Source organism: Neoarius graeffei, chromosome 23 (assembly GCF_027579695.1).
Source record: "Neoarius graeffei isolate fNeoGra1 chromosome 23, fNeoGra1.pri, whole genome shotgun sequence".
NCBI classification, from domain to species: Eukaryota; Metazoa; Chordata; class Actinopteri; order Siluriformes; family Ariidae; genus Neoarius; species Neoarius graeffei.
Window position 1 is genome coordinate 6,953,415 of NC_083591.1, and position 26,847 is coordinate 6,980,261.

The 26,847-nt window shown below is 41.8% G+C and overlaps 1 protein-coding gene across 2 annotated transcripts in view; it reads left to right on the plus strand.

Moving 5' to 3' along the window:
* Nucleotides 1-26,847, plus strand: part of LOC132871133 (nuclear factor of activated T-cells, cytoplasmic 1-like) — a 90,324-nt gene that overhangs the window by 12,024 nt on the left and 51,453 nt on the right. For both annotated transcript variants that reach the window (XM_060905237.1, XM_060905238.1), the window contains exons 4-6: nucleotides 9,801-10,003; nucleotides 12,995-13,167; nucleotides 14,984-15,124. In XM_060905237.1, coding sequence (XP_060761220.1) covers nucleotides 9,801-10,003; nucleotides 12,995-13,167; nucleotides 14,984-15,124 — 517 coding nt within the window. The remainder of the gene's footprint in view (nucleotides 1-9,800; nucleotides 10,004-12,994; nucleotides 13,168-14,983; nucleotides 15,125-26,847) is intronic.

A 26,847-nucleotide genomic window follows, 5' to 3' on the forward strand; every position in this document is an offset into this window, starting at 1 on the left:
GGCAGCAGGGGGGAAGAGGGTGTGGGGCACAGGGAGTCAACAGGCAGGCAGCTGAGGCTTGGCAGTGCTCCTTCCCCTCTGGGACCCTCTGCTTCCTGCTGATTAAGGACCCTAGGCACCACTGGTGCCCCTAAAGAGGAGTAGGGCATGGTATGGGGGCAGAGCAGGATAGGAGTCCCACAGCCCAGCTGATGCTACTGTGCTGGGACTCCGGGGACCTTTGTCTCATTGCTTGTGTCATTTCTGGTGAGCCAGTCATCTCTCAAAAGTGTTCCCAAGTCAATCTATGGGCTGACACTCACTCTAAAATGTTTGCTTTCATGCATCAACACACACACACACACACACACACACACACACACACACACACACACACAAGCTGTTTCTATTGTGGTGGTGACACAATTTTCCTGGAGAGTAGCATTGAAAAAACAAGAATACAAACAAAGTGGTAGCCACCAGTGGTGCCCATCCCTTGTCAAACAGAGCCACATCACACTTCATTTGTATAGCGATCACATGGGGTTTGTATTTTAATTTTCTGTCATGTGATGTAAACAGCTGGAACACCAACAGAAAAAATGGTGACCCACCTTCTCCCAGGCCGGACTGTTTCTCTGCCCCCTGGCATACTCGTTTGTTATCATCGAGTTTCCGCCGTAATGAGCGGAGGTGTTTTTCTAACCTCTTTCACCACTGCTGCCAAACACCCAGACTTCCCTTTGTTTAGGAAAGTTCCTTTCGTGGAGGTGACGTCACTCTCCCTCTCCACTGCACCACTGGCAGACTGGGGACCAAGGCTTGAGAGAGATGCCCCATGTTGATAGAAATCTCCTTTCCACACTTAGACAAGGATCTGTGATCTTGGCAGCTGACCATTCCCTCTTTACCTGCACCCTTCTTCCTGATCTCTTCAACTCTTTCATTTGCCCGTATGGCTTATTATAGAGGAAGCTGACCCCTGGAGCTACTTTTCCTCTTCTCTAGCTACTGCCAACTGCAGTACTGTTATGGGGATGTCCATCTGTGGAAAAGGCACACTGCTGCAGCGCAACCATTGCCAATGGTTTTCAGGGGCATTCTGGGGGAATCTCAAGGTCTACCTTTGAGGAAAAGATCACGTCAAGAATTATGGGTTTTCCATCAATTTGAAATGAATATCATGAGTGTTTGCCAGTGCTGAATTACATTAAATTATGTTTTGAGGAGGGTGAACACCAAGTTGTGACTCACTAAGTATTCTCATAACTCACAGCTATACAGTATTCCTATGTTTTTAAAGACTTGAACTGCCATTGGTTAAACTTAAAAACCATACCTGATAGTCGGGGTGACGAGTGTGAGCGGATTCCATTTTGGGTGGAGTGATTCCCTGTTTTGGGTCCAACTTGAGTGCTCTGATTTCAAAGCCTGAGGTCTGGACAAATACTTCGAAATGTGTTGGAGAGCAGAGCTTTGCTCTCTGAAAACATGTTTCTCCAGTAAGTCTACTGCAACCCTTTGAACAAGCCTGGAATCCCCATCTTTGTTTCATATTGAAGCACAGTTGACAGCTCTATAAGAAAAAAAAAAAACTCAAGAAAGTATCATCTTGCAAATAATTACTGTCTCGTGTTTATTATGTAAAGATCCATTAAACACTCCATGCCCAGATTTCCTTTTCTTTGAGGGGCTCCCCTTACTCAAGACCTTGGTATTGGGAAACCACTAATTGCAACCATGGAGTAAGTCGAAGAATGTTGTGCGACGGCAACATTTTCATTGGTTTGAGGTGCTGACCACAGATTTATGAGGTAAGGCATCATTGGCCGCCACTTAGATCACGGGGCACTGGAATCCTGCACACGTCAGTGTGTAGCCTTTGGCGAGGTACTCCGGTACTAAGACATTTCTTTTAAAGCCATCGATTTATATAGTGCTTATGATCTCTATGATCTTTGGTCTAGACATGGGGAGCTCTAAACATTGGCCCTCAATGACATTTTGTTTCACATTTGCGTTTTAATACCCACCACAGACTATTGTCACTCTGCCGAAAACCATAAACGCGACACTGATTACTGAGGCAGCCAATTACAATAAAGCAACTCGCACAGACATCTAGCAAATACTATGTGAATCAACAGCGAGCTCTGGGGTGGGAGAGAGAAGACTTAGATGAGTGTAGATTTAATTTGGTACAGAGAGGCCTTGCCGGGTGACTGTCAGCACCTATGAGCGAATGTGATAATGGACCGAGATCCCCCTCCTTCTTTTCCTCCAACCTTGCACTCTTACTGTTTCTCTCCCTCTCGTCTCCCCCTTTCTACGCCACGTGGACTAGACCAGTCATGACATTCCTACTTACCACCGTGGAGAGTACAAGAGACAGAAACGAGAGCAGGAAAGAGTTAGAACGAGTTGCATAATGTGAAGTAACAGGCTACAGAGAGAGAAAAAGTGAAAATGTGGCTCGCTTAATGTAGCTCTCTGATGTCACCACTCATCAGCCTCTAATTTCCTTAAACAAATGTGCCCATTGCAAATCCTGGAGCCGTGTGACCCAGCAGGACTGATGTGTTTCCAGTGAGGGTGTTTCACTAATACCTAGGAGCCATATTGATGTAGGAAGTCTGCTGCGGAGTATGTCATGTGTCATATTAGTTATGGGTAATAAGAGCACATTTTCTTGGTAATTATGTTGATTTATATGCTGAGTTGCCAGATTGGCATACCTAATAATCTGGCAACTCAGGAAATATGGGAAAAAAATATGTACAGTGAGTTGCTTATGTAGGGCGGCACGGTGGTGTAGTGGTTAGCGCTGTCGCCTCACAGCAAGAAGGTCCTGGGTTCGAGCCACGGGGCCGGCGAGGGCCTTTCTGTGTGGAGTTTGCATGTTCTCCCCGTGTCCGCGTGGGTTTCCTCCGGGTGCTCCGGTTTCCCCCACAGTCCAAAGACATGCAGGTTAGGTTAACTGGTGACTCTAAATTGACCGTAGGTGTGAATGTGAGTGTGAATGGTTGTCTGTGTCTATGTGTCAGCCCTGTGATGACCTGGCGACTTGTCCAGGGTGTACCCCGCCTTTCGCCCGTAGTCAGCTGGGATAGGCTCCAGCTTGCCTGCGACCCTGTAGAAGGATAAAGCGGCTAGAGATAATGAGATGAGTTGTTTATGTATTTTTTTAGATAGGTTAACCTAATAAATGGGCAAATCAGTGTAACATATATGACCAGACCTCGAATTTGAGAGATTTTGTAAGTATATGGCTTTCTGACAGGCTGACACTCAAAACTCCGTCATGCAAAATAGTAGGTAATATGCAGAAATCAGTCAGAAGAACGAGGTGCAATGATTTGACTTCAAATACCTGATTTGAAACATGGAGGTTGATGAGGAGGATGGGCTATATTCAGTTTAATAGAACTTACTGTATGACTAATCCTGTAACGAAATAAGCAGCCGTTTTCTCCCTCCATTTTAATAACTGATTAAAATGGACAGGATTTTAGCAAAAACAAAGCAGGGAAATGTGATCTTCAGTGTAGCTGTTGGGGCCTTTTGGTGCCAGGGGTGATATTTCAGAAACTGCTGACCTCCGGGGATTTTCACGCTCAGCAGTCTCTTGAGTTTAAACAGAATGGTGTGAAAAATAACCAAAAAAAGAAAGCATCCAGTGAGTGGCACGTCTATGGTCGGAAATGGATTGTTGGGGAGAATGGTCAGACTGATTAGATCAAACAGGAAGGTTATGGTAACTCAAATAACCACTTTTTTACAATTGTGGTGAGCTACAACAGCAGAAGATGATATTTGGTTCCACTTCTTTAAGCCAAGAAAGGAATCAGGAATCTGGACAGTTGAATACAGGCAAAAAAAAAAAAAAACCATGTACAGGTGCACCACATAAAGTGGTCAGTGAGTATAATTAATCCCAGAGGGGAACCGTCAGGGCCTTCTAGGCCTTCAGAGAAGGCCCAAACGTATCAGCATTTCAAATGTCCTATTTAATTTCTTTCCTTCTTTAATTTCTTTCATAATTTCATTTCAAATTTGGCCTCATTTTCTATTAATTTGCTTCAGAAACCAAAGCGTTACTGTCCTGAAAACATTAAAATCGAGTTATCCAGTGAAATTGTTTTGTTTGTTGTGTCTAGGCTGAGAAGAGTTTAGAGCTGCTCACTCATTGGTTAGGACTTCATTGCCGGGACAGAAGGCCATGGCAGTGTCTGTTTATGTAGGATGTGACAGACGAATTAACCAATCAGATTTTGATTTATAGTAGGAGGGACCAAAAATGTATCGCCCTAGGCCTTCTCGAAGGCTAACGCAAGCTTAACCGCGAGTCGGCGCCGTCAGCGCAGCAGTGAAGTCACCTTCCAGCCGGTGTTGCGTTCATCAGTAGTGTTAGCGAATGCTAATAAAGCGGTCAAGCCAGTGCTATCTATTGAGAGCTGCAGGCTAACAACCGAGAAACTAAGATTTCTGTCTCCAGACTCTTCTTCCATGCTGCACGCTCGCTGCAGTATTTTTCACTCAGACTTAAGTATTCATTTCCCTGTGTAAAATCAACATCGACAGCTACACACAGGGCCGCTGACAGCTTTGGCTGGGCCCGGGACAAAATGCTCTGAATGGGCCCCCCCCCGGGCCAACACACACCCACCTCTCTTATCCCAGTCTCTACTCACTCCAACCCTTAAATGACAGGTATTCAAAAAGGTATTCCTAAACTCGTGGATCGTCTACTATAATCACGCGATTGGGGTGCTCTTGAAGGAGCAGCGATGGACGGGGGATTTCGGGCAGGGCTGGGGGCGAACATAGTATACTGTGCGTGCGTACTGTCCAGTGTGAAAAGCAGAGAAGAACACACCGCTCGAGAAACGGCGGGATATGATTGCGGGCTAATGTGAATATTCTTAGCTTCAATCAGATATATGAAACACAATGTTATTAAGCCGTTGTGGTTATGAAATGATTCAGTGCCCTGTGCGTTTGATATGGTGTTCAGTGTGACTTGCTCTCCCCTCGTTTGTAACATGAATTGCGTGCCGCGCGTGCCTTGGTTGGGGTTACTTTACGGGGCTGGAAAAAGTTGGCTGTGTCTTACCTGGCTCAGCTGCCCCACTGCCTTTGCTAGTACCTGCTGCATCATCCGAATCTTTTTTAAAATATTTATGCAGTGAGCCCCTGAGTCTCTTGGTTTCTTCCTCTCTTTTTCTCTTTTCTTTTCTGTGCTCCTGACTTGTGCATGTTGGCAAATGGCACGCACACTGATTGGCCAAGCGCTATGATCGAACGATGTCGTTTTTTTCCCCTTAATCAAAGAGTCAGACCAAACCATTTTTGCATTAGGGGTGGTAGGGGGTTCTTGACACCTTTTTCAAAGACAATAAAGGCAAAAGATCTAGAAATCATTTATTGAATGCAAATATAGCACATTTCTCCCCCAAATCAACACATTTTGAAATGAAATAAAATAATTTAATTGCAACTTCATGAGAGCCCAGTTCTGGGCCCTCCCCATTCCTGGGCCCGGGACAACATACCCGTTTGTCCCCCCCTGTCGGCGGGCCTGGCTACACACAACAGCGCGACCTGGCAGCCTGCCGCTAATCCCTTGCAAAATCCTTTGCCCTTTGCTTTTTTGGTGTCTGGCTAAGTTTTGGCTGAGCTGAAGTCCTAGATCTAATAGTAACGGTTCACCACTGATTAATACACATCGCAGAGTCCTGATTTGTCATCAGGATTGTATTTTCCCCATTTTCCAGCAATAGATTCAAACGCAAATCTCAAGTAAAATCTAAGTAAAACGTTTTTTGACGTATACTGGCCCATCGAAAGAAAATAAAGCCTTGGGTACCCATCAAGGCAACGACGTAAACGCGAAACTCTGAAAGAGTCCTTTGGATTTTATGGTGTCTTTAAGACAGCAGTCTCACCGTTTGCAGATAAAGACAAAAAAAAAGAGAAAGAAAGTTCAGGAGAGCACATATGGTGAATGAATCTAGGGGGGTTTACCCAAGAGGGACAAAAACATGTTACGTTACTTTCAGGAAGAGCAGCGTCACCGTAAGTTACCTGACCTCATTCATCACTTCCCTTTGCGCATGAGGTCACTTTTGCTTCGAATGAATTGTCGCCCAACGCCGCTAGACCTGTGAGCTCAAAAAAATAATTTCCCTCAGACATATAAAAGCTGAGGTAATGCCTAGTTAAAAGAACACGCAAAATCATGGCAGTACACAATGACTATAATACCGTAGTATAAGTGGCGTGGAAGCAGAAACATTAGACGGCCGGCACTACTTAAAAGACCATTTTCTGATTAGTCTTCTTGATCAAGCGCACAAAAACACAGTTGCAATTTTCCCCTTTTCCTCATTTGTCTAGAAGTGCTTGGTAGCGCACAGGCCTGTAGCTAATTAGCTGTGGTGACACAGCGAGTAAAATATAATAAGCAGAGCGAGTGCCTCTGGTGAGATCACCTTGGAGACAAAGTGCTCTCGAGAGAAGCGAGGACTTCAAGAAGCCCCTGACCCCGGCATGCCTTGCTGATGACAAGCATATGTGACTAGCGTTCAGGGTCAGGACAGCTGTTGAGACTCTGAAAGGAGAAAAAGAGCCAGGAGTGTGGATAGATCATTAGCCAACAATCGCTGACTGAAAAATTTGTCATTCTTAACCATTCAGCTCAGTGAATGACGCTTAGAAAGACCTTCTAGTAAATAATGGATTTTATATTAGCATTTATCTTTAGTATCATTATTCATCATGGATAATATATCGTGCTTGGAAACCCATTCATTTTTAGAAAATATATCTGCTCAGTGCCTCATGTCAGTTTATGAAGTGTAGTCAGTATGACTTCTTTTTTAGCCACTCAAAGTGTGGATAATGGGGTCACATAAAATCCAAATCACATACAGCAAATTAAATGCTATGGTTTTGATATAGTAATAATTCTTTGAGATCGTTTTCTGTGTCAGGATTCACAAGTTCTGCTCCTGATGTCACCCTTCAACCATCCAAGGGGTCACTTGATGATCTTCCCTTCAGACGATAAAGCAAAAAGTCAAATCGAATAGCTCTGAACATGGTAGTGGGGTTGGGGGATCGCCAGGGGAAACTAATGATGGCAAGTTAACGAGGTCATACAATATAGTCTAATGGGATGTATATAAATAAAATGGGAGATCATTCATTCATCTTCAGTAATCTTTTTATCCTGGTCTGGCCACAGTCGCAATGCGAGGCACACACATTCAATCAGCTATGGGAGGGGGAGGAATCTGGAGAACCTGGAGGAACTTCTCACTGGACATAAGAGAATGTGAGAAAATCTGTACAGGCAGTAACCGAAGCTCAGGATCAACCTGAGCTGGAGGTGTAAGGATGAAACACGACCTGCTGTCTCACCGTCATATAATGGGAGTGTCGCTCCCAATTAGAGGAGTGGTGATAGAAAAGGACCTCAATTTCATGAGTTCATCTCATCTCATCTCATTATCTCTAGCCGCTTTATCCTTCTACAGGGTCGCAGGCAAGCTGGAGCCTATCCCAGCTGACTATGGGCAAAAGGCAGGGTACACCCTGGACAAGTCACCAGGTCATCACAGGGCTGACACATAGACAACCATTCACACTCACACCTACGGTCAATTTAGAGTCACCAGTTAACCTAACCTGCATGTCTTTGGACTGTGGGGGAAACCAGAGCACCCGGAGGAAACCCACGCGGACAACATGCAAACTTCGCACAGAAAGGCCCTCGCCGGCCCCGGGGCTCGAACCCAGGACCTTCTTGCTGTGAGGCGACAGCGCTAACCACTACACCATCGTGCCGCCCCTTTCATGAGTTCTTGCTTGTTTTTATGAAGGCCGTTTGTAGTTGGCAGATATTTCCAGCAAAGCCTCACTCTCACTCTGGTGCTGGTTCATTTTTCGTAAGTACCCCAATCCTTCCTGACACTCCACCCCCTCCTCGTCAATACAGGGGCAATTATATAAGCATTAATCAGATTATGTCATAGGTTACATGTGGTCTACATTCTGTTAGATGACTCAATCACTTAAATAAGCATAGCCCCTATTATTTAGCTTGACATCCTTACCGTTTTCACTCGGTCACCGAACGAAACTTCATAAGACCGAGACCTGAAATTGCACAGTTTGGATTTACCACATGGACTTTATTTTGACAGGTCGTTCTTATTTGCTTTCATGGCAATTGAACATGTGGCCAGTAAACCCCAACTGGATTGCGTTCTGGAGGTTAATCTTAGGGTTTGTTTCTCTCCTTTTTTTTTCTTCCTCTTAGTGTTTTCTTTTTTACTGTTTTCAGGATGCCCACCCACAGTGTGGAGAATGTAGCCATGCAGACCAAGATCTGGTTACACTAAAGTCCATTTGGTTGGACCATTTATGGTTGCACCAAAACTGCTGTTGCAACGTATTCATCCAACGTACAGTTCTTAAGCCACTGCTACACACATTAGCGCAACATTCACAGCAAATGGCCAAGGATAGCCACAACCCTGTATTTCAGAATAAGTCTACATTTACAGATCCTACAGATCTTCAGCAACCCTAACGCACAGACATACAGTGGCTCTCACTTACTGTGCTGTTGACAAGTGGTTTCTATCTATGTGTAACAACAATTTGTTCCCCCTGCCTGCACTGAAGTGGTTTTTATTATAGAGCAGAAGGGCTAAGTGGTAACCAGAGAGAAAGAGGAAGTTGTACATGTTTGAAGTACGGGGTTCTGATTCTCTTGGTGCTTTAATCTCAGTGTGGCACCGTCTCTGGCTCCAGCCCAAAACTTTCCCAGCCATAATGAAAATCATAACACGCACTGTGTTCCATGTCAGAAAGCCCTCAGGGCAGCATTATGGAGGCTAGCAGCGTGTTAATAGCAAGTTATGCTCAGAAATGCTGCCGTCACCAAAATCTAGCTCAATTGAATCAGGCTAGCAATGGGGGAGAAGAGTGCCTAGATGTTCTGCTTCTTTCTTAGGCTTATTTCATTCCAGTAAGTGTAAAATCAATAATTGTGAAGTGCTTTTGTCTCGTTTTTGTCATTACTGTCATTAACATAAATTGTATAGATCTTATTAATTTCATCTCATGGAGAATGTTCTGTAAATAATTTGATAATGCCCCAAAGGTATAAAATAAAAATAAACAGTTGTAGCAATGTTGCAATGTGTTAAAAATATTTTCAACAGTTAGCTGGGGTTATCTCAGATCACAATATCTTTGTTTCATTTATAAACATTATTAGGTGTCATAAAATAAATAGATGGATTACACTGAATTAATATGTAAAACCTCTTTAAAGACTTTGGTTATTTCCCACTGAGTCAGTGTCTGCTGAAGGCCTGCTTCTCCATCAGCATCCTTTTTATGGTCACTGAGAAATTTTCACAAACACCAGTAGTGTGACAGGACCAAACCTCCACCCTATGTATTATAGAACAGACGCTATGAAAGAGTTCCTGCTTCATAACCCCAAGAAAAAAAAAGATCAAACCTGTCTTTAAGGACCCCCCAAACCCCAAAGGGAACTCTCTTAATTGGGCAAACAGAACTAGGCCTTGGGTAATATGGCTCGTCTCCAGCCCGACCAGGGAAACAAATACAGTGTTGCTAGCACGAGTGAGCTCTTGGAGGCTAGAAGCTATCATTAGAAAGCCTTAGCCACAGTGTGCTGAAATAATTACAGCACAGAAGAGACGGGGTTTTAAGAGTGGGCTTCTTTTAAGAGGTAGCAGGCTTTTGGAGAGCTCACCTAGTTCTCTTTGTTGTTTTGCCAGCTCTACGGCTACATGGAGAGTGAGCCGCTAACGCTCCAGCTTTTCATTGGCACGGCAGATGACCGACTTCTGCGACCGCATGCCTTCTACCAGGTTCACCGCATCACCGGCAAGACCGTCTCCACTGCAAGCCACGAGTCCATGCAATCCAACACAAAGGTGCTGGAGATCCCTCTGCTGCCTGAGAACAACATGAGAGCCATGTGAGTCTGTCCCACCTGTGTGCATTCTCTACCGGTCATTTCTGGCTCTATTAACTAATATAGATGATGGCTCCATAGATGTAGATGTACTGGGTGTAGGACATTTTTCATTGATCTAAAATTTAGTGAAATGATATCAATTTATAACAGTGAATCTACATGAAATAATCTACTATATCTAACTGGATCAAGGTCTCCAAGACACTCAACTGAGAATCTAAGTTCCATCTCTCTACCCTTAATGGTTCCTCTGGGTGAACCATGGGATCTAGAATCCAATAAGAAATGAGTTCCGTTTTAGAGAGAGTTCTAGGTAACACAGCTTTTTTTTTTTTTAATAAGCAAAAAGAACCCATGAGGAACCTTTTTCTCTAACCTGCACCAGAATACACTCAATATACATTGAGACTGTAGGTGCTAAAGAAGGCAACTGGACTTGTTTGAAATCCTTGAAGACGTTTCACCTGTCATCCGAAAGGCTTCTTCTTCTTCTTCTTGAAACGTCTTCAAGGATTTCAAGCAATTCCAGTTGCCTTCTTTAGCACCTATGGTTTACGATGACCTGGATGACTGAGAACCTTCACAGACATGTACATTGAGACCCCTGTTCTCCTGTCAAGTCCAAGTCCAAGTCCAAGCCTGTGCCCTAGACATGCTTCAGTACATTTGTTGCTTCTTGCTGGAGGAGTTTGAGGCTTTTTGTCCCCAAACGCCACCTCCTCACCACCACCACCACCACCACCACCACCCAGAGCTCAAATGTCCCTGGGGCTTTTACTCAGCACGCTGTCCAGCCAGCAGCACTTCTGGCTTGGCGTTCCTTCTCCACAGCTCCACTGGCGTTTGTCCCAGCAGCTTCGGAGTAAAAGAAATAAGGCATCGAACCCAGACATTACATAACCTCCCTCACCTTCAAATGTCTCTCTTTTTGTTGTTTTCTATGGTAATACACCACTTTTATTTATGAAGTTTATTGGCAAAACACATTGGTTCCATCCAAGCGAATACAAACCCCCTCCCATTACCAGCTTCATTTGTTAAAAATTTGGACAAACTTGATAAAGCCTTAAGCAGGAATCCAAAACGCTCGTTTTTACTCGTACTCAGAAAGACGGATTATCCAATGTGGAAGTGTCATGAAGAAATCGAACGGTTAACTGAATTACAGGAGGAGATAGAAGATAGCAGCAGACGTTCTTCAGTGTCCTGATGACCTGATAAGCCTTGGCTAGATTGTCTGCTGAAATGTCGGAGCAGTGAGGGGGTTTTCTCCAGTCCAATCTCAGACAGGAAGGTGTGGGCTGAGGACCTTTTTCTTTTAAAGGCCAGGTTTTGTGGAGGCTGGCTGATGTGGTCTTTCCATCCATAAGCAGGCTGTTGATAAGACAGAAGCCAGTGCTTTTCTCATAGATCCAGTTCTGTTTCTCCATCTCTCGGTTTCTATGCGTCAGTTGTTCAGGAGATCCATGTTACCCAAGTCAGGTCCATAAGGGCCACAAGACTACACAGACTCGATTCATAAAGGCATGTAAGTGTTGGGAAAACAGAGCAGAGCAGCAGTGCACCCATTCAGTGTGGATTTCAGGAACGCAGCGGGAGACGCCGTAGTCTCTGGTATTGATTTTTTTTTCTCAAAATTATGGAATAGAAATGTGAAAACAAGCTGTTTTTGTATCCTGTGGGAGGTTCGAGGGCGCCTCAATCCATCCACCGAGCATGCAAGGTGGAAAGTGTGTCTCTAATTGGTCCATGTCCACTGTCAAAGCAAATGAGGTCATTCTTTTCCCATCATTTCCCCTGTTTCTTAATTATATTGCTAAGAGAAGTATTAACAGCGGAAAGAGCCTCGCGATGGTTAGGACACCAGACACTTTCAACTCTGGTTTCACGGAAATGTCTGTCAGCCTACACTGATGTTCTCTGTATCTTGCTGCCCTTTATAGACCATTATAGAAAAGAGGTACAATTGAAGAATTAAAATATATGATCGCTACCCATTTATATGATTCATTTGACCATGTCCGAGAACTCTCATAATCTCTTTCACACAAAATGTGTTTTGCCTGAGAGTGACATCAGACACGACTACTTAAGTGCTTATTGTGGTATTTTCTGTGTATTCAAATTGTTACTGGCCGAAGAGGCGGAAAATAGATTTGTGTAAAATTTAACATTTACCATGTTCCAAAAACTTGGCATGAAACTCCGATATAAAATAATTGGAATCCCAAGACGTATCCCATATGTATTCTCGGCTTTATTTTATTTATTTATTTATTTATTTTTTATCAGCTCAGCTTTAGTTTTATTTAGTTTTTTTAAAATGCCAGCTTGAAACCTGAGACCTTTTTCCACGCACATGTTCCATTAATGATAAAACTACCCAGAGAGAGAGAGAGAGAGAGAGAGAAAGAGAATGGGCATGCAAGAGAATGAAATGAAAGCCTGAAAAAAAATTCCTGCCTCTAAATATGGCATTAGTTAGCAGAATTGAAGCTGTAAAAGTTTGTACTGCTGGAGGTTCTGTTAAGGCAGGCTGGATTAAGATTCTCGACCAGCTGTAAGAACGTGTTTGGTGCCCAAGGTGCTTCTCCTCTAGAAACCACCAGAGATCCCCCACTCCATAGACACTAGGGAGGCAATTAAGCTAGGAGAAGCAAGTCCGTCTTCATCAATTCAGATGAAGACCTTGACCTCAGGTTATGCATCACCCTTCCAAAGCCGAACATTGTAGAAGTCCGCACTGATGTCATTACTAGTCATGACAAACGACCAATACATATATTGGTTCCATCGCTTTTGTCCAAAATGAGCCTCACAAAATCCACTTAGTTTGGGATCAATAAAAATTTCAGTGCTCGATTTTATACATTTGAATGTTCAGTGGTTTGAATGATTGGTCCACGTCCCGTTTTTATTCTTTCCGCGTGAGTAAAGGCTTTTATTAAGAAAACGCTTAATGGTTTCCTCTCTGTTTCTTCCACTCTGCAGAATCGACTGTGCTGGGATCCTGAAGCTCCGAAACTCAGACATCGAGCTGAGGAAGGGTGAGACAGACATCGGCCGCAAAAACACTCGAGTCCGAATGGTGTTCCGTGTTCACATCAACCAGCCCAACGGCAGGACTGTGTCTCTACAAGCCGCATCCAACCCCATAGAGTGCTGTAAGTACCCATACGCAACAAAACAACACGGGTATCAGTTCAGTTCTGATTCTGCTTTTTGGAAGAAGCTGCTCTGACATTGGAACTCAAAGACAAGATCTAATTGTCTTGTCTACTAGACCTTGTGTTGTCTTTCTTGATCTAGATCTAGAAAGACAACAGTGATCTATAATAGCACAGAGACAATAGACATTGACACGAAGCAGTTTTACAGAAATTTGGATGTAGAGCTAGAGCCCTAATGAGCAAAACAGAGGCGACAGTGATGAGGAAAAACTCCCGGAGATGACATGTTGAAGAAATCTTGAGAGCAAACAGATTCAAAACTGGGATGATAAATCATTACGCTTATAAATGTGCTTTAAAAAAAAAAAAAAGGTTCAAAAGAACATAATGTGATTGAGTGTTCTGTCACGAGGACAGGACAGTCTTTACTATTATTATTTTTATTATTGCAGCAGCATTTCTGAGGTACAAAACAACAGGAGATTATCCACTGAAGCAAAGATGAATTTTGGATATAAATTCTTTCTGAGAAGTGTAAATCTTTATGGTAATCATGTGCAACCATGAGCAGAAGATGAGTCAGCGACATTATCTAACCCATTAAAATATTTACAATATAACAGCTATTAGATCAGTATTTAGTAATTTACACTGGGCCAAGGAATGTCATTTTCCAAACGAAAACTCACTCTCTAACATACCGTGATTGGAGAAACTGGAATTGTCTGGTTTAAAGAGGATACCTTGTTACTTGTTTAAAAGTCATGATGTTATTCAGTTCTCTTTGCCATTCTCATAAATCCGCCCCAGTGTAATAAGCTTCCTCTACATTCGGGACAAACATATGGGCTACACTCTTCTCCCTTCTGTCATTTATTAAAATTTCTTACAAGGCTAAGATGAATATGCCAAGAAGCAGTAAACTGAATTTGATGCTAGGTTTTCTGGCTGCGAAAATGGTCAGTATGACCAAAATGGCCTTAAGCTTTGTCATAAAAGAATTAACAACAAGCTGGTGCTTAAATAATCATTGAAAGGAGTTTGTTGATGACGCTGAAGAAACAAAACAAGCTGCTTAACAGGTCAATAGTGACTATAAACATATCGATATAAGAAATATGTTCGTTATTATAGGTCTTTTTTAAGCAAGCATTGAGTTATGTATGGCTCAGTATGGCCCAATTATTCCGAACATTGGGAAAATGCTAACTGTCTTCCAACTTTAAACTTTGTGCTAAGTTTATGAATATGGATTTTTTTTTTTTATTAACACATACATATGTTATCAGTGTTAAGCAAGTAAAAAAAGTAGTCCGCTAAGCTACAGGTTAGCTCAGACCCACGGCTACAGCTACATTGCAAGCCGTACAGCTGTATAGAAACTAGTTCATGTGTTTTTACTAATTATACATAATGATCCATGGAAGAAGCAATAAACAACCTGTTCCCGGATTATTTATTACCACAAACACAATAAAAATCTGTTTCTGGTTTCTGTAAATCTGAAACAAAAAGGGGATTTCAGTCACTGACAGATTTCCTCCATCTGGTAATTACACTTCCACCTCCTACACCTGCCATCCGGAAAATTCCCAAACACCGGGAGAGGTTTCGGATGTCTATTTCTATAAATATTATATATATTTCTAAGAATCGACAAAGACCTATTGTACGACGTATACAGTATAGTATATACACCGAGTTTACTAGCAAAATAGTAGGCTTGGAAGAGAAGTTTGTCTCTGGGTAGGCAGAGACAGATGGAGATCAGGTTTATGCTTCTTGGTGACTCGTATGTGTTCTCGTGCAGCCCAGCGTTCAGCACAGGAGCTGCCTTTGGTGGATAAGCAGAGCCTGGATAGCTACCCAGCATCAGGAGGTAAAAGGATGCTCCTCAGCGGCCATAACTTCCTCCCCGAGTCCAAAGTCATGTTTGTAGAGAAGGCCCAAGGTGAGCCTAAGCTGGTCTTCTCTCATTCCTTTTTTTTTTTTTTTTAAGTTCCCTCCCATTTGCTTCCTCACTTGCCCTCATTTTTTTTATTACCATTCCCTCTCAATGCCTCTCTACTTCTGCTCCTTCCGTCAAAATAGAGCGCGGCCTGCCAGGCGGCCCATGTGGTGTGCATTAGGACGCTATATTTTTAAACCAAAACGTATTTACATTTGCACAAGTTTCCATTGCCTGTTCTCTGACGTTCAGCCGCAAGTTGAGGAATGAATCACAAACGGGGCATGTGCAATCTCTCGCTCATGCTCTCTCTCTCTCTCTCTCTCTCTCTCTCTCTCTCCACTCTCTTTCAGTCTTGCAGACTCATTTTCTCCCTCACCAGCCCTTTCCCCGTTTTCCTCCATCTTTCTGTCTCCATAAAAATAATAGATCTCTCTATTATTTCAGTCACCTCATCTGTCTACTGGAATTTATTTGTCAAACATATGCTGTCTGGGTGGAAAAGCGCAACAAGATGTTGATATCCGAGGACTACAAGTCGTTTCCTTGATTGCGTTTGGAAACCTGCTGGCGAGGCCTAAACCACCGCTTTCTGTATACACATGTAAAGATGAGGATGAGAACAAAAATAAGGCGTCTTCCGTCACGCGTGATTGAGTATACGCACGTATCGAAATACTACATCTGTAGGATTCCTGATTTTTGATGCTCTTGTCTTGATCGCACGCCTGTTGTTTCTGTAATTTATAAATCTCAGCTAAGTGCATTGTTAATATCTGTCAGTGCAGAGGAGGCTGAAATCCAACATTAGCAATTAAACATAGCTTTTCTAGGCTCAGCGGCTCAGACTGCGCAATTCCCGCTGGCCGGAGTTTCAGAATCTCAGTGCAGCACAGAATTGCTGGAACGTCAGTGTGAAAAAAAAAAAAAAATGACTACGAAAAAAACAGTGTGTGGTGTTTTACCTTGTTTTCCTTGGCATTGCTCACCTCAGGCTTTTCCCAAAGAATATGAATGCGTCTGCTGTTCCTCTCTCGGCGGGGTCTCCACTGTCTTGGGGTAAACTCTTTACTTCACTTGGCCTGCTGCCGGCCCCTTAGAGAGGAGTTGTGCTGAACCGTCACATTAAATGCTAATGAATTAAGATGGATGGAAATCTAGAAACAATGATCTTTCTTGAAAGAAGATGGATACCTACCATAGGGCCAATCTGTCCTAGAACGTTGGTTTAGGACAGCTAGATGCAGAGACATTTGGGAAAACTGGGAAAACTGATTGCCAGAGATTCGGAAAATGCATTTTTTTTTTTTTAAATGTAAAAATGTGTAGTCAGTAGTGGTGTCTCCATCTGCTTTTTAATGCTAATTTTAAACGCGCGTACTGTAAAACCTGAATGGAAAAAAGCTGCAAAGGTTAGACTCAGCCGAATTAGGAAGTACACAGTCTTAAACAAAAAGGGTTCTTCAGAAGTCCTGTGGCATTGGATTGAATAAAAAAAACAACAACTGATTTTCTAAAGAGGAGGTTTGTGGCAGCGAGGGCGTAGTCGAGCGTCGGCTGTGAACGGTGAGGAGTCAGGTGGAACCAGCAGGTAACATTTGATGAGTTACACCTGTGTCTAATTCCTGGCTGTCTATTAATATGTGTCTCTGTGTGTCTTTCAGATAGTAATTAACGAGAGAGAGAGAGAGAGAGAGAGAGAAAGAGAGAAAGAGAGCCGAGCCAAGCCGAGCTACCCAGCGCTGTATTTGTGTGTGAGATTTGTAGTCAATGAAAAGTGAAAAGTGAAGGGAAAAATAAAAACGCACCATGAATTGTCAAGCCTGTCTCCCAGTTCCTCATTACCCTGACTCAAAGTTGTCACAAGGTTCTACATGGAACCTTGGATGAACCTGAAATCCTCAGAACATTGACGCGATCTTCCAAAGGGAACACCTGAAGAACTCAAGGAGCTAAACTGAATGATCGCAATACCATTGTGGTTTAGGATGTAGTCCATGACTGCTTGTGTTTGGTAGCTCAGAAAGTACTTTATAGCAGTGCATTAAGATATACAACCATTTGTAGTTTTTCCTTGGCCAAGTTATTTAAAAAAATAAAAATAAAAATCATTGAAGCATTTGGATGGAAGCCTGACTCCATCAGGTTTGTGGGGTTTCTGGAAAGAGAAATTCCCCAGCCTGGTATGGGCTTAGGATTTCACAACACACACCCACATACATACATATACATACGTATGCTCAGACTCAGAGCGGCCGTTAAACGTGAGCACGTCATATACCGTACTCTGACATGTCAGGCATCAGCCTCAGAGTGAGCTGTTTATGCAGCGGCAGGCTGTGCATGCAAATTCACCCCTGATTGAAGTGGAAAGAGAGGGAATCCCCAAGAGAGGGAAGCCCTCCATCTGTCCTCCTTTCACTTCTCTCTCTCTCTCTTTTCCAAGGCTGACCGTTTAACACACTGTGCTTCTTTTGTGCGACCCACAACACTTTGCTGGTCTGTTATTGCCATCACAGGCGGGTTGTTTTCTCTCTTCGCAGCTTCCTCCTCTTTCTTTGTACGACTGGAAGAATTTCTGATGATCCTCTCTGGTCAACATGGCTGTCTATCTGCCTACCTGTCTCTCTGTATTTCAAAACCTAGTAGGTCTGATGGAAGAACTTCTCGAGAGAAAGCAAAAGAAATACAGGACATGTTAAAGTTTAGTGTACGGATTAAAATCCCAAACACAAATGAACTGTCAAGTACTAAAACTCACGCGAATGCCTTTAATACCATCAAAACCACCTCACGCTTCCTAACCACAGCCATCAAAGCTGATGAGACGCACAGGCTTTCCAAAATGGACACCAATAAACACCTCCTTCAAATTTCCAGCCTTTAAATAACAACAGATGGGCTTCTTCACTTGCACGTCACATCAGGCCAAAAAAAAAAAGTTCTCTCCTCAACATTTGAGGTAACACTAAAGGAGCAAAGTTAGGAATTTTATTTAACGCGTTTTTTTTTTCTTCATAAACTAATTTGAGGAGTGTAAAAAGTGTCATCATAAGATCTTGAAATCAGAGTTAGTGTTCGTACACATACAACCCCGATTCCAAAAAAGTTGGGACAAAGTACAAATTGTAAATAAAGACGGAATGCAATAATTTACAAATCTCAAAAACTGATATTGTATTCACAATAGAACATAGACAACATATCAAATGTCGAAAGTGAGACATTTTGAAATTTCATGCCAAATATTGGCTCATTTGAAATTTCATGACAGCAACAGATCTCAAAAAAGTTGGGACGGGGCAATAAGAGGCTGGAAAAGTTAAAGGTACAAAAAAGGAACAGCTGGAGGACCAAATTGCAACTCATTAGGTCAATTAGCAATAGGTCATTAACATGACCGGGTATAAAAAGAGCATCTTGGAGTGGCAGCAGGTCTCAGAAGTAAAGATGGGAAGAGGATCACCAATCCCCCTAATTCTGTGCCGACAAATAGTGGAGCAATATCAGAAAGGAGTTCGACGGTGTAAAATTGCAAAGAGTTTGAACATATCATCATCTACAGTGCATAATATCATCAAAAGATTCAGAGAATCTGGAAGAATCTCTGTGCGTAAGGGTCAAGGCTGGAAAACCATACTGGGTGCCCGTGATCTTCGGGCCCTTAGACGGCACTGCATCACATACAGGCATGCTTCTGTATTGGAAATCACAAAATGGGCTCAGGAATATTTCCAGAGAACATTATCTGTGAACACAATTCACCGTGCCATCTGCCGTCGCCAGCTAAAACTCTATAGTTCAAAGAAGAAGCCGTATCTAAACACGATCCAGAAGCGCAGACGTCTTCTCTGGGCCAAGGCTCATTTAAAATGGACTGTGGCAAAGCGGAAAACTGTTCTGTGGTCAGACGAATCAAATTTTGAAGTTCTTTATGGAAATCAGGGACTCCGTGTCATTCGGACTAAAGAGGAGAAGGACGACCCAAGTTGTTATCAGCGCTCAGTTCAGAAGCCTGCATCTCTGATGGTATGGGGTTGCATTAGTGCGTGTGGCATGGGCAGCTTACACATCTGGAAAGACACCATCAATGCTGAAAGCTATATCCAGGTTCTAGAGCAACATATGCTCCCATCCAGGCGACGTCTCTTTCAGGGAAGACCTTGCATTTTCCAACATGACAATGCCAAACCACATACTGCATCAATTACAGCATCATGGCTGCGTAGAAGAAGGGTCCGGGTACTGAACTGGCCAGCCTGCAGTCCAGATCTTTCACCCATAGAAAACATTTGGCGCATCATAAAACGGAAGAGACGACAAAAAAGACCTAAGACAGTTGAGCAACTAGAATCCTACATTAGACAAGAATGGGTTAACATTCCTATCCCTAAACTTGAGCAACTTGTCTCCTCAGTCCCCAGACGTTTACAGACTGTTGTAAAGAGAAAAGGGGATGTCTCACAGTGGTAAACATGGCCTTGTCCCAACTTTTTTGAGATGTGTTGTTGTCATGAAATTTAAAATCACCTAATTTTTTCTCTTTAAATGATACGTTTTCTCAGTTTAAACATTTGATATGTCATCTATGTTCTATTCTGAATAAAATATGGAATTTTGAAACTTCCACATCATTGCATTCCATTTTTATTTACAATTTGTACTTTGTCCCAACTTTTTTGGAATCGGGGTTGTACAAGAGACAGGTGTTAATACATCACAGAATATCAGAGCCAATCAGATTGCAATATGCAAATGCACACCAGGAAAATTTGAGCAAAGTGTATTTTGGACTTAAATTCTGATCCGTTCTTAATAAATATAGTTAACTGATGTAAACTGTATCGCCTGTCAGATGTATATTTCTCTAATGGTCACTAAGTCGAACAAACATTAATAACCTCAAAGTATTCTCAACTTACTGGGACAGAAACTGAAGGCGCTGAATCGTTAAAGCAGGGAAATCGATTCCAAACAAGAGCGCCCACCCTAAAGTTACAAATGTGAGATGCAGAGAAGGAGGCGGGGCTTCCATGAGGAATCGGTTAATATCAGCGAGTTCAAAACACCTATGCAATTGTCAATCATTCCAATATTTTGAAGTGATAACTTGTACTAGCGGACGGTACGATGGTGTAGTGGTTAGCACTGTCGCCTCACAGCAAGAAGAAGGTCCTGGGTTCGAGCCCAGCGGCTGGCAAGGGCCTTTCTGTGTGGAGTTTGCATGTTCTCCCCGTTTCCACTACAGTCCAAAGACATGCAGGTTAGGTTAATTGGTAGCTCTAAATTGCCCGTAGGTGTGAATGGTTGTTTGAATGGCGACTTGTCCAGGGTGTACCCCGCCTCTCACCTATAGTCAGCTGGGATAGGCTCCAGCTTGCCCACGACCCTGCACAGGATAAGCGGTTACGGATAATGGATGGATGGAATTTGTACTAGTGTACTTTTACATTGTTGCAAATTAAATTTCATTTTATGTGGAACTGACACACAAGCGATTGGTTACTCAATTTCCAAAAAATATCCGCTTTTTGAAACTTTAATGACATTAACTGAAAATTGTTCATGTGCAATACAAAGCAATTGGATGGTTAATAACCAAACTAGTTAGTCAGGCATTCGATTAGATAGCTATTTAAGGGTTAATAAGAAATAATTTCATTGACTCAAACGCCGAGCTCATCCCTTATCAAGTGATACAGGCATTGTGCGTACATGTAGAACTTAACCTAAATATAGCCTGCCTTTTATGGGGGTATGCTTGTTTACGTGTGTGTGTGTGTGTGTGTATGTGTGTGTGTGTGTGTGGCTAGCCTGCAGGCGTGTTTGTGTCTTAAACAGGAAGTGTTTTCAGTGTCTCAGCTGTGAGGAATTCCCTTAAGAGGGGCAAATAGGAACAAACCAATCTTTCAGGAATACACACACACACACAGAACTCTAATGATACTCAGTACAACCCAGAATAGACATGTGCCAATCATGTTAAGGTAGATTTCGTGCCACATGATAAGGTCTATTCCAGCTGTATTTGGAAAACCACACAGCAGCATGGCACGTGTCTTTCACCTGGAATTCTGTTGACCAGAACCAAAAGCATATGATCTTTTTTTTCCTGTGCTTGTAATTTTATGTTTCCAGGGTGAGGCTGACATTTGCATGGAAATGCACTTTGTTATTTGAGAGTGTGTGTGTGTGTGTATGATTGTGTGGTCATTTCTGTTCGTGTGAGTCTATAAGAGAGAGTTGAAGAGTTTCCCCTCCGTTTTGGCAGGGCTACTTGTAGGCATACCTGGCACGCCGCATGGAGAGAGAGAGAGAGAGAGAGAGAGAGAGAGAGAGAGTGTGTGTGTGTGTGTGTGTGTGTGTGTGTGTGTGTGTGTTGGGGAAAGCCTCTCTCTGACTCAGAAGGGAGGGAATTCCCTTGTGGCCGTGATGCGTTTTACATCTGGTCCGATTGGAGCTGTGCCTGGATCCTGCACACACCACTGGAATTTCTCGGTCTGTCTGTCTCTCTCTCTCTCTTTCTGTCTGTATCTCTGTCTTCTCTGTCTATCGGTCTCTCACCCTCTGTTAGCCTCTATCTCTCTCTCTTGTCTGTCTGTGTCTCTCTCTCCTTCTGTCAGTCTATCTATCTCTATTTCTCTCTCCCTTTGTCAGTCCATTTCTCTCCTTTTCTGTTTGTCTGACGCTCTCACTCTCTTTCTTTCTCCATCCGTCTGTTTCTCACTCTGTCTCTCCATTGCCCTCTTTCAGTTTGTCTCTTCCTCCACTGTCTGTCTCTCTCTCCATCTGTCTGTTCCTCTCTGTATCTCAGTCTTTTTCCAAGCTTTTGTTCTTTCTCCTTCTGTCTCCCTCCTTTGGCCTCTCTGTCTCCTTTACCCTCTTTCTCCCTCCTTTTCTTTCTGCTGCGTTGTCGATTTTTCTCTATCTGTCTCTTCCATTCCCTCCGTCTCACTCATTCAGTCTCACTTGCTGTCCATTTTCCATCTCCCACTCTCGGTCTGTATGTATCCCTTTGTATGTAGCTCTTTCTTTTTGTGTCTCTCTTGGAATGTTTTTCGTTCTATCTATATCTTCTGTCTGTACACACACACACACACACACACACACACACACACACACACACAGTTGAGAGAGACATCAGGAGGCTGAAAGACTCGGGATAGGGAAATGAAGAGACACACCTTGATTGAATCGAGAGACGCTCTCACAGACACACTCTCTGTTAGGACAGGTTCTCATATTTACCAACTTTGATGTCAGGATCTTCAGTGTAGAGATTTTCTCTTCTCTTGTCTCCGCCACATCCGAGTCAGCTAGTTTAAGATTCTAGATTAACACTCTCCTAAAATTAATAACTTCACTCAGCAGCAATCACAGGGCAGAAGTGCAGAGGGAAAGTCAGGGCTGAATCGCTCCCATCATGGTGTGTGTAATTTACCCATCCGTCATGTTTCCATTTTGCTAAATGGATGGTGTGAACACTCCTCGGTTGTCGACAGCTGTAATTGTGTTGTTGGTGTTGCTGCTCGTTTGAGCTTTGATATCTGCAAGCTGTGTAACTGCTAACGCTTTTGTGGCTGAACAGAAGCTAAGAGACCTGACAGGATTCCCAAGAAGATCGTTCTAAATATCTGACACTACTTAGCTGACTGACACAAGCCAGGAGTCATGATCATAAATTCCCAATATATTTACTGCTAATGACAGCTACAGTATGACTTCTATAAACTGACAGGATTTGTAGTATAATTTTTAAAGCTTCACTTCTAACACTAGTTAGATGACTAATCATATCACATGCTAATACTCGTCATGCTAACATGAGCTAACCTGAAAAGATTTCAAATAAAAGAAGTTTTGACCGATAATCCTAATTATTTTTTCGCGGTGCGGTTTCCATCAAATCCTGCGCTCTGATTGGCTGGCGAGTGGGTCCGTATCCTACGGTACGGACCCCGGTTATGGACCTCTGGCGACTCGCTCATTCACAACAACAACATAGTAGCATTTTTTGTCAACATTTATTTTTTTTAATAAGATTTATTTATAAGATTATCAAAAATCTTATAAATTTTTGCCAGCATTTCTCAGGAGAATAGCATTAATTTTACAGCATGAATAGTGATAACGACAGTGTTCACAGCGAAAGCGAGTTTTACTACCCTGAGGAAGACAAAATAAAACATTTCAGGAGAAAGCTAAAAACCTGTAACTTGCTAACACCGAGCAAAACATGGCTGAATCCTGAATGACTCAATTTTGTATAAATAGGGGACTACATAGGTGGCAAAATGTAGTTTTTTTCCTGCCATGGAAGTGCACTTGTATACCGAGGAGGAAGCAATTTGCATTACAGCCGTGAATGAGGATTCAAAATGGCGGCTCAGCTCAGTTTTCCCTTTCGGGCGCTCTTGTTTTCTGTTAGAATTTGGTAAAGAAAAAGATAAATATATTATTTACCAGCTTAAAGTCGGTCCATATGGTGAAATACCATGACCTCGGCCTTGAGTACTTTCAAGACCTCGGTCACGGTATTTCACCATACGGACCGACCTTAAGCTGGTAAATAATATATTTATTTTTTTCTTTACCAAATTCTAACAGAAAACGAGAGCGCCCAAAAGAGAAAACCGAGCCAAGCCGCCATTTTGAATCCTCATTCACGGCTGTAATGCAAATTGCTTCCTCCTCGGTATACAAGTGCACTTCCATGGCAGGAAAAAAACTACATTTTGCTGCCTATGTAGTCCCCTATTTATACAAAATTGAGTCATTCAGGATTCAGCCATGTTTTTGCTCGGTGTTAGCAAATTACAGGTTTTAGCTTTCTCCCGAAATGTTTTATTTTATTTCTTCTTCCTCAGGGTAGTAAAACTCACTTTCGCTGTGAAGACTGTCGTTATCGCTATCCATGCTGTAAAATTAATGCTATTCTCCTGAGAAATGCTGGCAAAAATTTATAAGATTTTTGATAATCTTATAAATAAATCTTATTAAAAAAAAGATAAATGTTGACAAAAAATTCTACTATGTTGTTGTTGTGAACGAGCAAGTCGCCAGAGGTCCATAACCGGGGTCCGTAACTGGGGTCCGTACCATAGGATACGGACCCGCTCGCCAGCCAATCAGAGCGCAGGATTTGGACCGTGAAAAAAAAATGTATATATATATTTACTAATACTAACTAGCACTAGCTAACATCAGCAAATCTAGCAGGACTTCTAGGACAATTTTTTTTTTACTGTTAATGCTAGCTATGTGACAACTCTAAGACTAGTTAGCTGACTAGCATAAGCTACTTTGACTTTTTAAGTCATTCCTCAATGATCATATGCACTGACAACACTGGTTACCTAGCTAACAAGAGGTAACATGACAGGATTTCAAATCATAATTATACTTACAAAATGTCTACAACATTTACAGCTTACATTAGCAAGATAAGCTAATCCTACTTTTACATAAAAGAAAAAAAAACACTCATATGTCCTGCAAACACCTCAATCATCTAACATTAGCTAATATCACAGGATTTTAGATTATATTTTTCATTCATAATTTTGTTTACAATATTCACCACTAACACTAGCTAGCAGACTAAAATAAGCTAATTTGATTTTGTAAGTTATTCATAAATGCTAATATTCACTGCTAACCCCTTGTCAGCTAGCTAAAATGAGCTAAAGTGACAGGATATCAGAGTGTATTTTTGACACATTATTATAAATGTTGACAATATACACAGCTAACACTAGCTAGCAGACAAAAATAAGCTAATTTGACTTTGTAAGTTATTCATAAATGCTAATATTCCTTGATAACCCTAGTCAGCTAGCTAAATGAGCTAAACTGACAGGATTTTACAAAATATTTTTGACACATTATTAAAATGTTGGCAATATTCACAGCTAATACTAGCTAGCAGACTAACATGAGTTAATTTTACTTTGTAAGTTATTCATAAATGTTACTATTCCTTGGTAATTCTGGTCAGCTAGTTAAAATGACCTAAACTGACAGGATTTCAGAAAATAGTTTTGACACATTATTAAAATGTTGACAATATTCACAGCTAACACTAGCTAGCAAACTAGCACAAGCTAATTTGACTTTGTAAATTATTTATAAATGTTGATATTCCCTGCTAATTCTGGCCAGCCAGTTAAAATGACCTAACCTGACAGGATTTTAGAAAATAGTTTTGACACATTATTAAAATGTTGGAAATATTCACAGCAAACACTAGCTAGCAGACAAAAATAAGCTAATTTGACTTTGTAAGTTATTCATAAATGCTAATATCCCCTGATAACCCTAGTCAGCTAGCTAAAATGAGCTAAACTGACAGGATTTTACAAAATATTTTTGACACATTATTAAAATTTTGGCAATATTCACAGCTAATACTAGCTAGCAGACTAACATGAGTTAATTTGAGTTTGTAAATTATTTATAAATGCTGATATTCCTTGCTAATTCCGGTCAGCTAGTTAAAATGACCTAACCTGACAGGATTTCAGAAGATATTTTTGACATTAACATGTTGACAATATTCACAGCTAACACTAGCTAGCAGACTAACATAAGCTAATTTGTCTTTGTAAGTTATTCATAAATGTTAATATTCACTGAAAACCCTAGTCAGCTAGCTAAAATGACCTAAACTGACAGGATTTTACAAAATATTTTTTGACACATTATTAAAATGTTGACTAGCTAGCAGACTCACCTAAGCTAATTTTACTTTGTAAGTTATTCATAAATGTTACTATTCCTTGTTAATTCCGGTCAGCTAGTTAAAATGACCTAAACTGACAGGATTTCAGAAAATAGTTTTGACACATTATTAAAATGTTGGCAATATTCACACTAACACTAGCTAGCAGACTAATATAAGCTAATTTGTCCTTTGTAAGTTCTTCATAAATGTTAATATTCACTGAAAACCCTAGTCAGCTAGCTAAAATGACCTAAACTGACAGGATCTTTAGCCCATAATTATAAATGTTTACAATATTCAAGCCAGGTTAAGCCAATGTGACAGATTTTTGGCAGTATATACAATATAATGGAAATATATATATTTTTAAATGTTCACTTTTAACACTAAATACCTGGCCAACATATGCTGAGTCATATTCAGTTTTAACACTTGCCATCTAGCTAGCATAAGCTAACCTGACAGGATTTCTGACAGGATTTTGAAACTCTTTTAAATAGTATGCCATATTTATTTTCAAGAACACCTCGTTTTTGTTTTGTCAAGACAATTTATTTGGAAGAACCTTTTTAAAAGCTGGAATTCTTTCATATTACTGGGTCTGGCACTTGAGTTCACTTTTTTACGGGATGGTATGATTGTGTCTTGAAGAGCGAGTGAGCAAGTGAGTGAACGAGTGAGTGAGTGGTGTGTATGTCACCTCAGCACTTTCAAATTCACATGTAGCTGTGAATCATGTAAGGACATGACTGTAGCTGCTCTATCTATCTTCCATGACTGCTGGGTGGTGTGTGTGTGTGTGTGTGTGTGTGTGTGTGTGTGTGTGTGTGTGTGTGTGTGTGTGTGTGTGTGTGCTTCCGTAAACGACGATGTGCTGTATCTCTGGAAAGATTTTGATAATCATGGTGATTTGTCTAAACTCTGATGAAAGAATATTGAGAGGTGTGTGTGTGTATGTGTGTGTGTGTGGGCGTGTGGCTTGGGGATGTCAGAGTGGCGTGGG